The sequence below is a fragment of the Leptinotarsa decemlineata genome, unplaced genomic scaffold, assembly GCF_025532065.1.
Source record: "Leptinotarsa decemlineata unplaced genomic scaffold, Ldec_3_MD MMD2_P_RNA_scaffold_5, whole genome shotgun sequence".
Taxonomy (NCBI): Eukaryota; Metazoa; Arthropoda; class Insecta; order Coleoptera; family Chrysomelidae; genus Leptinotarsa; species Leptinotarsa decemlineata.
In genome coordinates, this window is record NW_027412532.1 from 16,080,470 (window position 1) to 16,091,679 (window position 11,210).

Genomic DNA, 11,210 nt, shown 5'->3' on the forward strand with positions numbered 1-11,210 from the left:
CAGTACTAGATGGCACCAAGTGTAAGAACAGCACTACCATTATTTTCTAATGAAATTTTTCAGTGTAGCAGTATAAAAATCAGTAAAATCTCATCGGACTTTACTCTCATCAATAACTAGGGATTGGAGAGAAGCTGTTTCGTTTTTCTTTCATGAAATATAATAACTATAATACCTAGAATGGACTAAAGGTTATTTGTGAAACATCAAAACCACGAGCAAAATTGGAGTCTTGAAAATTATGAACTATTTTTTTATTTTAATATAATTCGATATATTCGATGATAATTTTATCATCAGTTTTTTTCAATATCCATACACTTCAGTTCCATACCGTATACGATGAGCCAAGATGTGACAAACCATGATCAATTCGAATATTTTTCAATAGTCATATTACAATTTTAGGAAATTAACACAAATTGTCATCAATGAAGTGTCTCACACCATCTTCGTAATAGTCTAGAGTCCAATGTATTAGGTAATATTTGCACGTGATACAATCAATAATTATCAACCTAACCTAAAAATTTTTAATGTTTCGTTGAACACTACAAGTGAATCAAGAAGTCCATATGAGTGCCCCAGTCAGAATTGGAGCCCAGCATATTGCAAAACATTTGAAAAATGCAAAGGGACATGACCAAATATTACGAAAGGTAAAGATATATTTTCATCCTTAAAACCCGATTAAAAGCTAACGTAATTGAGGATATGTGTGTCTTTATTTTCATTTCAATCTGTTTTTGACTAACAAAACTTCCAAATATCCGCTTTAATCATTGTCTACATCCGGTTGAAGCCACACTGAGCACTTTTCCTGTATATTTATTGTAAATTTATCATTTATGTTGACTAAGGATCACTAATGTGCTTAAATGCTTATGCACGAATCACCAGGGGCGTACCCAGGTGAAAATAAAAATAATCAAACTCGAAATTTCATTTCCTCACCGTAGGTATAAATATGCTTATAATTGACCGATATAACGAATACTTAAATCACATATTATATTCCATCCGTCGTCCATAGGTCGTTTATACAGGGATATTCGAGTCTATGTATGAGAATTTCGTAAACTGTTGAGATGCGTTTAGAGTCGGTTAAATTGTGACCAAGTTGTCTATTTTCGGGTTTTATTGAATGCCACTGAAAATTTGACTTTAACTTTCTTAGTTCTGGAGATATACAGGAAAAACCGAAAATTTCGAAATTCCATTTTAGGCTGTATCTTTTTTATTTGTAGAGATATTGCAGATCTTACCACACTATATCAATGTAACTTTCATTTTACTAACATAATATGATCGTAGAATTTTTATACAAGGTGTCTTTATTTTTTGTAATTTGTAATTTTCAAATTAGTAATGTTCGTTACGGTAATTTGATGATCATCAAATAAATATCATTTATTATTGTCTTGATAATTACTCGAATAGATATAATTCTTATTTTCTTTCTGTACCATAGATTATTTTCAAAACTCCAACAAATATATTTTGGAATAGAAAGTTTTTGGCTTTCTACTACTCCATCTTGATACAAAAAAATGTGTCGGTAATACAAACTTCTAATATATTTTCCACGTCGTACAACTCCCAAAAACTTGAACTTATATGTCCAGTCACTATTTCGGCCCCCGCGGTTTTCAATTAGAAGTCAATCAGTAATTAAAAGTACATGTTACTGTTTAAGAAAAACAGCTTCTGCTGGTATCTTTTACTTTGGTGGCAGTAGTCAGTGGCAGCGAGACCTAATGATGGTACATGGAAATATTTATAAAATAAAAAAACACTTGAAATCAAACAATTTTTCAGTCATTAACAAACACTCACCAAAATTTTCACTTTAGTACTTTTTTGGAACAATAAACAACAAAATTAAAAATTGAAAAAACTCAAAAGTCATGAAAACCATTATATCTATATCAAATCCCTAGCCAAAGTCAGTGACTCTGCGGTTACTCATTGAATTTCAAAAATGAGCCCAAGCACGTCACTTCTGCTGTAAGTTGCTAAGGAGTTGAACCTTTGCAGACTGTTCTGGTTGCAGCATCGAGTCGAAGTAAAAATGCTGTTGTGCCTATTAAATGTTCCAGTGATTTTTCTATTATTCAGCTAAGCGGCCTCGAATCGTGTGAACCTTTCCATTATTTCTTGTGTGGTGTTGGCTGGCAATTGTCTCGAAATCTCAGATCTGTCAGTCTCGTTTTTTGTAATTTTGAGGTTTTCAGGAAACTCAACGAAATATATTATTATCAATGTAAGAATGAAAACTTGAAAAATAAACTCAATTGCTTTATTTGGAAGTCTACCACAATTTTTTCATGAAGATAAAGAAGTGAAAGCCAGAACGTTTTTTTCCAAAAACTAATTTCTCTTGAAAAATACCCGTTTCGATTTAAAAATGAGTAGTTTTCAAAATATCGAAGCTGGTAATATTTAAAATATATTAGTGATGGACACGCTGATCCGTATTTCGATCCGTATTTCGAAGCTCTGTCTAGATATTATTTATTTTAAATTCCTTAACTATAAAACGGGTATTGGCATTATTTTCAAGGTCTTTTGACTTCTGATATTCTACTCAGTTCAAAGATAAAGAAGATGTCATTGGCATAAAGAATAGTTTACCACCACGAAAATGCATGAATAATCACTGTGAATGATAAGAAGTAGGGGTCACTGAAGGTCTCCAGTCACGAAATTACAAATTTAAATTAAAACGATTCTCTCCATTCTTCTAACCAGCGCTTGTCGTAAAAAACACTGACGCATTAAAAATAATCATACCACTAACATAGAGAACTAGTAGTCCACTGATATTTTTCCTTCGCAGGTTACTGTGGTTCATCTGAAGGATGGTTATTGTCATGCTGAAATGAACGTATCAGAAGAACATACAAATTCATTGGGTACCTTACATGGCGGTTTATCAGCAACTCTGGTGGATAATGTATCCAGCTGGGCGTTGATGTCACACGCAGGTGGTGAATATCCCAGCGTATCAGTCGAAATGAATATGACGTTAGTATATTACGCTAGAAAGTAGAGAGAACATTAAGCGAACAAATTGAAAAGCATCTGATGATGCGTCTTTGATAACCTACGAGTTAAAACATGTACTAGAATATTTTAATATCCAGATATCGGTCTTATGAAATACTAACGATACACTCCAGCTTCGCATGGCTGCAATTTAGAGTTGGCTGCAATTTAGTTCAAGTTCACAGCTTATAGGTTTAACTGCAGTAATTATATAATTTCTTCATATACAACAGGTTTTGGTCGAGCCTGTGTGAACTACAAAATATAATCACCCGCGTTGGTCCTCAGCTCGTAGGTATATTTAAATGAAAACTAGCTGATGTTACTTTTAGATACAGTGGTATTATAGAAATGTAGGCTTTCACGGCTATTGCGTCAATGTTTTGGTTGGTTTCCTGATTTTGCCGTGGTCACTTGACACGTCAAGAAAAGTACCTCGACGACGCCACTGAAAATGACTGCCGCAGTTGCAGTTTAAACTTTTGAAGATTGTAACCAAAGAAGACCACGGCAAAACCCGGAAATCAACCAAAAAAAGCTACACATGTACTTTCATACGATATGGCCTACTAGGCTTTTCACATGAAATGATATTCTTGAGTGAATAGGAATCGACGTCACTCCGTTAATTATAGTTGTACCTGATAACTTCAACGTACGACAAGACATGACATGACATGAAAACATTTTTATGAAACTAGGTATATCGGGAATAATGGAATTTTCACAACGTAAAAATACGCTAATAGATGAGCAGTGTGATTTTTTTCTCTCTATAACTTGTTTTTGTTGGAGTTAGTTATCACAGAATAGAATGAAAAGTGAATATTGGTCTACTCCCACTTCATCTAATGACTTATTATGCATTCACCTTTATAATAGGGGAGTCCAAGCGGGGATTTCAGGATTTACTAAAGCGCGGTAGATTAATATACAGGGAGATACCTTGTACCCGGTTAAGTACCTCCACCAAATATGAGCCCCATATATAAGGCCGCCTGTGGGGGATAAAGGATCAGATTAGTAAAAAAAATAGATCATCAGAAATTCTCGAACGCATCAGATTAAGGTAGGGTGAGTTAATTACCTGCTAAAAAGTGTATATTCCAGTAATCCGACAATTCGAGAGTGACGTAAAGAAGAGGGAGGGCAGCAAAGTTGTAAAAAAATTGCGTCATTTCGACATTCTCGAGCGTAGCTAATTTTTTTTTTTATTTTGAAGGAAATAATTCAAGGATAACGAAAAATATATAATCTGACGATTTCCGCAAGCTGAAATAACAAAAATTCGTCGATAAAGTTTAAAGCGTGCAGCTGTGTGATACCTATATTTCCCTCTCCGAGTTTCTTAACTCTATTCTCTATTCACTTTTTTTTTCTATCTATTACTCTCTCACTCCGTCCCCACTCTGAATTCTGTTGCCATGACGCCATCACAGCTGATCACAGAGACTCGTTCGTGATGAAGATGATGATTAATTGATCAATTAATTGATGGATGTAGCCGTTACTACGTGGTAGAAAATCATAATGAAGAAAAGAGAAATTGAACTTTCTATGTTCAATATATAAGTTTGAAAATGTCCTTATAGGACGAAACTGCGGTAACGTTATTTACATATAAAAGTGGTAAAAAAACATAAAAAGTTTCATATCTCTTTTCTTCATCAATTAATAAATTGATTATAAAAAATTGAATTTTTCTGAGCATTTTTTAAAATTATTTTCTGGTAAATACAAGTATTCTACTTAAAAAACATACACTTATTTATTTGCATGCTATTTTCTGAGTTTTTCGATTAATTAAGTTGAATGGAATAAAAAAAATTGTTTTTGTCAGATTAAGCGAATCCCTCTAGATAATCGTCACATTATGAGACAGCACGTCTAAAACATAAAGATGAACCATATATATCTTAATCTGACGCGCTTGAGTATTTCAAAATGGCGTTTTTTTTGCACATTATAATAATGGCCGCGAGTTTGCGTCAGATCGAAATCGTCAGATTATTGAATAAGAGCTTTTTTTTTATTGCACTTAACAACCCCTTAGAAAATCTGACGCGCTCGATTAATTTTTTTTTTCTTTTCACTTTTAACCCTTACGTACAACCACCCACACCATGCAAACGATCAGATTAGCATACCAACATTATTAAAAATACGTAGGACATTGATGCTATCAATATCTGACGCGCTCGAGTATGTCCATGCAACAGAATGTTTTTACATATTTAAAAATGTATAGCCGCTTTCTCCACCCATCTAAGCTTTGCAACCTAATATGTCCCAATGACGCTCGAGTAAATCGTCATTTTGCATCGTGGGCTCTCCAGATACTATATCCCAGGGGTGGCCAACTTGATTAGACATAAGATCTACTGTTTACTGATGAAACCCTGTGCGATCTACCACTTACATACTTCTTGAAATCTTAAATGAAACAGCATAGTGTTTAGTACACAATCATAAAATATTTTTTATTGAACAGTCTTAGGAGTCTCTTTCGTATCACATATGAGGTTGTTTCCTTAAATTTACTCAATACTTTGGAACGGAAGTCTGAGTTGATGATGTTTAATCAACATTTATAGGTGCTATCTATATATTAGTATGAGCATTGCGTCGCAGTATCTTCCACTAGTTTAGCATAATCTGGTTTGTAGTTGGAAATTGCCAACCTTAAAGAATCCAATGTATGAGCGTCTGTCAAGCGAGAACGGTGTTTACTTTTTGTTTGTTTTAAGTAGGAAAATGCTGACTCACATAAATATGTTGAACCAAAACACGAATGAAGTTGTTTAACACATTTCTTCAAATTTGGATATTTTTCATTGGAGACCAATGCCCAGAAATCTTGACCTGAGAATGATGTTGCTTTTAGAAATATGTCGCATCGCAGAGTAATAATTTCGTTTTGTAACATAATGTGCTCCATTTGAATTCTATCTGCGAATTTTGTAGCCAATTCATAGATATCACTTTCTCAATTTTTTTGAAATCACTAAAGCGAATTTCGAAGTCTGCTATCACTGCCCTAATTTTTGTCGTGTACTTCTCAGAAATGAAATTGTAGGTAGGATGTTTTTCCATATGGCCCTTGATGTTTACAAATTGTTCAAATTTTGTCTTCTTTATGTCAACTATCATAGACGCTGTTTGACTTTGAAATGCTGCAATAGAACTCATCATTTCTGTTAATGTTTTATTCTTGCCTTGTAGATTCAGATTTAATGTACTCAGTTTTCTAATAAAATCGGCCAAGAAAGCTAAATCACATTGCCAGTCTAAATCACGTTGCGCAGTCTGGTCTATTTATTAATATTTTTTGCCTTTCCACAATCGACTGGACTAATGGTCGCGATCGACCGGTCGATCGCGATCGACCGGTTGGCCACCCCTGCTATATCCTATGTTCCAGTTTTATAGTGATGAAAGAATAGTCAAAGTCACCACACATGTACACGAGCTAGATATTTTTATTTCACGATTCTAAAATGTGTGGAGTGTATGGGCTGTTGTATGTTTTTTAACGAACAGGAATACATATCCACAATCCCATATTGAACAACCTTGATCCACAGTTAGCTGATGTTCTTCTATAAAAACCAGTTTCTTTTTATATATGATAGAATCGGCCGATACTTGATGAAAATCCATAACTAACGTATTCTAAAAACACTTTATTGTGTGATTTTCACTAGACAGTTTTACAAAAACGCAACACGTGTTTCGCCATGCAATGGCTTCCTCGGGTGTGTCTTAATAACTAATTCTAGAAATTCACTGCTACATATACCTTATTCTACAATTTGAAGTACCTGAATTTCAAGTACCTGATTTTTTACCTAAGTTTGTAATGAATTACATTACCTGAGCTTATGTTCCATTTTCCACATTTGAAAAAATATTCAGTAACGGAGAGTTATTTAATTCTAATTGATCATTCAGTAAATTACCCGAATTCCTGAATCTGTTGATTTCTAAACATTCTAGAAGATTGAGTTTCAAACTCTTCTTTTCTAAATGTAACACATCGTATTCATGATTGAACTTATGTTCTTCTGCTAAAAGGTGGTTTGCAAATGTGGAATTGGTCTTTCTATTTACAAAACTACTTCTATTCTCTTTAATTCTTTGGGAAAATGTTCTTCCAGTTTGGCCAATATACAGTTTTGGACAAGAGCCACAAGTCAGCTTATATACTCCTGATCTATCCGACAACGAATTTTTGTCTTTATTGTTTTTAATAAATTTACTTAGATTATTATTCGTTCTTTGAGCTACGTTTACGCCTTCTTTCTTCAAAAAACGGGCAATATTCCTGGTTGGTTCACCCAAATATGCCAGTGTCCTATAACTGACGTTATCGCATCTTGAATATGGGTAGACCAAGTCCATGGCTTGCTTTTGAAGTTTTTTTAAAAGAATGGCGTTTATAATATCTTCTTTATAACCGTTATTATATAGGTATATATAGCATATATATATATATAGGTATATATAGCAGTGAATGTCTAGAATTAGTTATTAAGACACGCCCGAGGAAGCCATTGTATGGCGAAACACGTGTTGCGTTTTTGTAAAACTGTCTAGTGAAAATCACACATCAAAGTGTTTTTAGAATACGTCAATTTATTTTTGTTAGTAGGAAATTTTGTGGCCGATCATGAGAATGGGTTAGCTAGGTTAAGTTGAAAAGCAGCCTAGGCTGATACTTCACCTTTTCATAGACCCTTAATTATTGTTCTAAATTTTTGTATTTCAATTTTTTTTATATTATGTCGATGAATAAAGACGATTATTATTATTATTATGTATGCCTAGCGCTGAAAGGGATTTATAGTAGACATTTGGTTTGCAGGCAGAACAGAGCATAAACATCAAAAAATCACTGTTTTCTCGAGTTGTAAACAAGTATGTTTTGAACCATCATAATCCTTAACATTGATATAAGTTGCCACTAGTTCTGCAATGCAAGCATCAACTATTCATTTCATCATTTATTTGGGTCATCATGTGCTAAGACTCTTGAAACTTTCCAGTCATCGAGAGTGCGAGAGTGGTTGCTCATCGTTTTGAGGTTCAACTAAGTACATCTCGAACTTCAATGTTTAAGACCTCTTTCATCTGCGTTCATGTGGAATAAACTTCCTGAGAACGTTTTTCCAAATGGATTTAATCTCCAGCGATTCAAATCCATTGTGAATCGATTTTTCTATAGTGCTTGTGTTCTGTCCTTAAAAAAATGGATGATTATCTCAGGAAATGATGAAGTGTTGACGCTATCATCACATATATGACAGTTTCGAACACGAAGCACATCTGTTTAACGTATTCAAAAAACACTTTATTGTGTTTATTTCCCTAAACAGTTTTACAAAAACTGTTAAGGGAAAATCTCACAATAAAGTGTTTTTTGAATACTATAGTTGTGGATTCTCATCGTATTGGCCAATGGGGAATGTTCCTCAATTTGGGTTATTACAGCAAATGCAAGTTTGAACAAAATAAAGTTGTGTTTAATTCATGAATTTTTCAAATTCATTTCGAAAAGTATTCAAATTATTGTTTCAAATGTTGGGTTTTAATTTTTAGAAGAATTTGTTTCTAATTCACATATTGGCAACAGCGCCTATATCAAGTTGAAATAATTTATACGTACCTAGATATTCTACTTTAAAAAATGAAAATTATTTTTATAAATCAACAAATAAGGCAAAATATAAATTATAGTTCAATACCACCTCCACAACAGTTGTTTTGTTATTTATTTATATAAAGGAAAATAGGTTAGGTGCACAAAATGTCATATATCACAGAATGTCATCTTCGCTTGTCTCATACAGGTAACAGATTCATTGTCCTTTATTAGCCGATGTTGCCAAATGGTGAAATAGAAACGAATTCCTTTAAATTTTGAATGCATTAATTCATTCCTCTTTTTTAAGTATTTAAATAATTTTTTTAAAGAAAAAGGTTGAAATGATAAGTTTAAAATGCGTTTTTTTTTAAAGCTCTTTTATGAAAACTACTTGACTTTCGTCAGGAGGAACATTCCCCATTCCATCATACACATTTATTTAACCTTTAAACATGTAAACGACTGATGACAGCAATTAATATGTCGTTGTCCAAAAGGCACACAACTTCTGGAAGTTTTTTCAATATTTATCTCAAAAATGGCTCGAGCACGTGAAAAAGTCTCTAATAAGACAAGTACCTTTTGTGGGAGAAAATCATAAATGATTTTTCGCTTCCTTCAGTTAACAATATACATTGTTAGAAGCGTACTCGACAAGCCAATTCGTGGTACTGAATATTGCTGAAAAGCTCAGGGTAATTTTGTATGCATGTAGAACATAATGAAATATATGGATTTATGTCAATCGGAATATATTAGATAACGCAATCTATCTCGTTATCACAAAGTTTTTGAAAAAATAATTGACACGGAAGACACTGAATTGAAAAAAAAAAATTTTTTATTTGAAATATTCCGAATATGCATGTAGTTGCAGAAACCTAGTAAAGTATTTGGCACAAATATAGGTTGGACAGCCAGGCGCACCAACAATAGGTATCAGCGGAATTTTGCGATTTTTAATTTTTGGTATTCCACAGAGTCGAGGGGAAACAGCTTCTGATCCATAATATCACCAGTTAGTTCTTTAATTTTCTGGTTGTAATAACTCTTACTCGCAGGTGAAAACAATACCTTTCTAGAGGTTTAGGTTTCTGATCGCCTGGAATTCACTACTAGTAAGGTTATTCTCAGGTGGTTTAGCCTTCGCCAATGACTTGATGATTGCTTACATTCAGGCTCTAATTTCATAACTTGGGATGTGCCTTGGCATGGTGGTGAAGTTACTGCCTTTCCCTAAAATCATTGATTGATCTGTTTTTTAAGATACGATCAGAAATCAAATAGGCTAATTAGTAATCTACAATTTTCTGAAGTGTGTCGACTTCATTTGATTTGTCGGCTTATATCCTGTTGCTCAGTTCTAAGTGAAAAAGAAGCAATTATCTGTTAACATTCTAAATTCAGAATAAACCAATTACTCGCATTTTCAATCGGGTACATAATACTCCTATAAAGTAACAATTCTTGTGCATAATTGTCTGTTTTGGAATGAAATATAATCATCAATTTTATTCGTAATATCACAAGTCGCGATGAACTAACCGTGAGTCAATCATATTTAAACGAACAAAAATGATAAGGGATTATCTGCAATCGGTCAAAGATCGCGGGGAACCACTCTCTGCTGCTGGGGTATATTTCAAACTATGTTCAAACTAGGATGAAGAGGCAAAAAAAATGCTGATTGGGACAAACAGATTAGTGAAGGAAAATACCAAATCATTTTTATAGAAGTTGAGGCCAGCGATATTTCTCGGCTGGATAGCGCCAGCCGAGAAATATCAGTCAGCTAGTGCAAGAGATGATACGAATGGGCAAACATACGGATAATTTAAATGGGAAATAAGAAACACTAAAAGCTCGTGGAACCCAATTCTCGCCAGAACGAAGATAACACGCTACCTACTTTGTCGTCGTTTCTCTTCTCCCCACCATCTTGTTCAGAGTATTAACATAACCTCCGACCGAGGACACAACAGTCCGTTTTCAATATATGAAATGGAAATTCTCTGAAAAACTAGTTATGCGTGCTGGCGAAACGTTAGAAAGAAATCCCTCAAACTTGACAAAAGATACTGATATTATAAACTGTACCTAACATCACCAAGTGAACCATTCAAAATCGATTCCGAAACTATTTTAAGTTTGAATATCAACAGAATATAATTGAATTTCTATGTAGTTGATTAGTGATAGTATTTAAAAATGTTTATTATATTTTTCAGATATCTGAAAGGTGCCAAAATAGGAGAAGATATAAAAATTGAGGCAAATACTCTGAAGGTTGGAAAAACTCTTGCATTTCTTGAAGTTTTCATCAAAAACAAGTCATCTGGGGATCTCCTAGTCAAAGGTGCTCACACGAAGTTCTTGCTACGCTAATCAGGTTGTCAGAACTCGGATAATTCATCTTTAGAAAATTGTATTTATTTTTTTCCTAGTCACAATAATCATCCAAACTTTCATTCATTAATTTATAAAGTAGTAAAACAGTGCGTGATCAAACTTATTGAAA

At 33.7% G+C, this 11,210-nt stretch overlaps 1 protein-coding gene across 1 annotated transcript; it reads left to right on the forward strand.

The window, feature by feature from the left end:
• The first annotated feature begins 341 nt into the window (after positions 1 to 341).
• Positions 342 to 11,210, forward strand: LOC111508332 (acyl-coenzyme A thioesterase 13). Its single transcript, XM_074169635.1, has 3 exons — positions 342 to 659; positions 2,840 to 3,027; positions 10,921 to 11,210. The coding sequence occupies exons 1-3, from the start codon at positions 576 to 578 to the stop codon at positions 11,075 to 11,077; spliced, it is 429 nt and encodes a 142-aa protein (XP_074025736.1). The 5' UTR covers positions 342 to 575; the 3' UTR covers positions 11,078 to 11,210.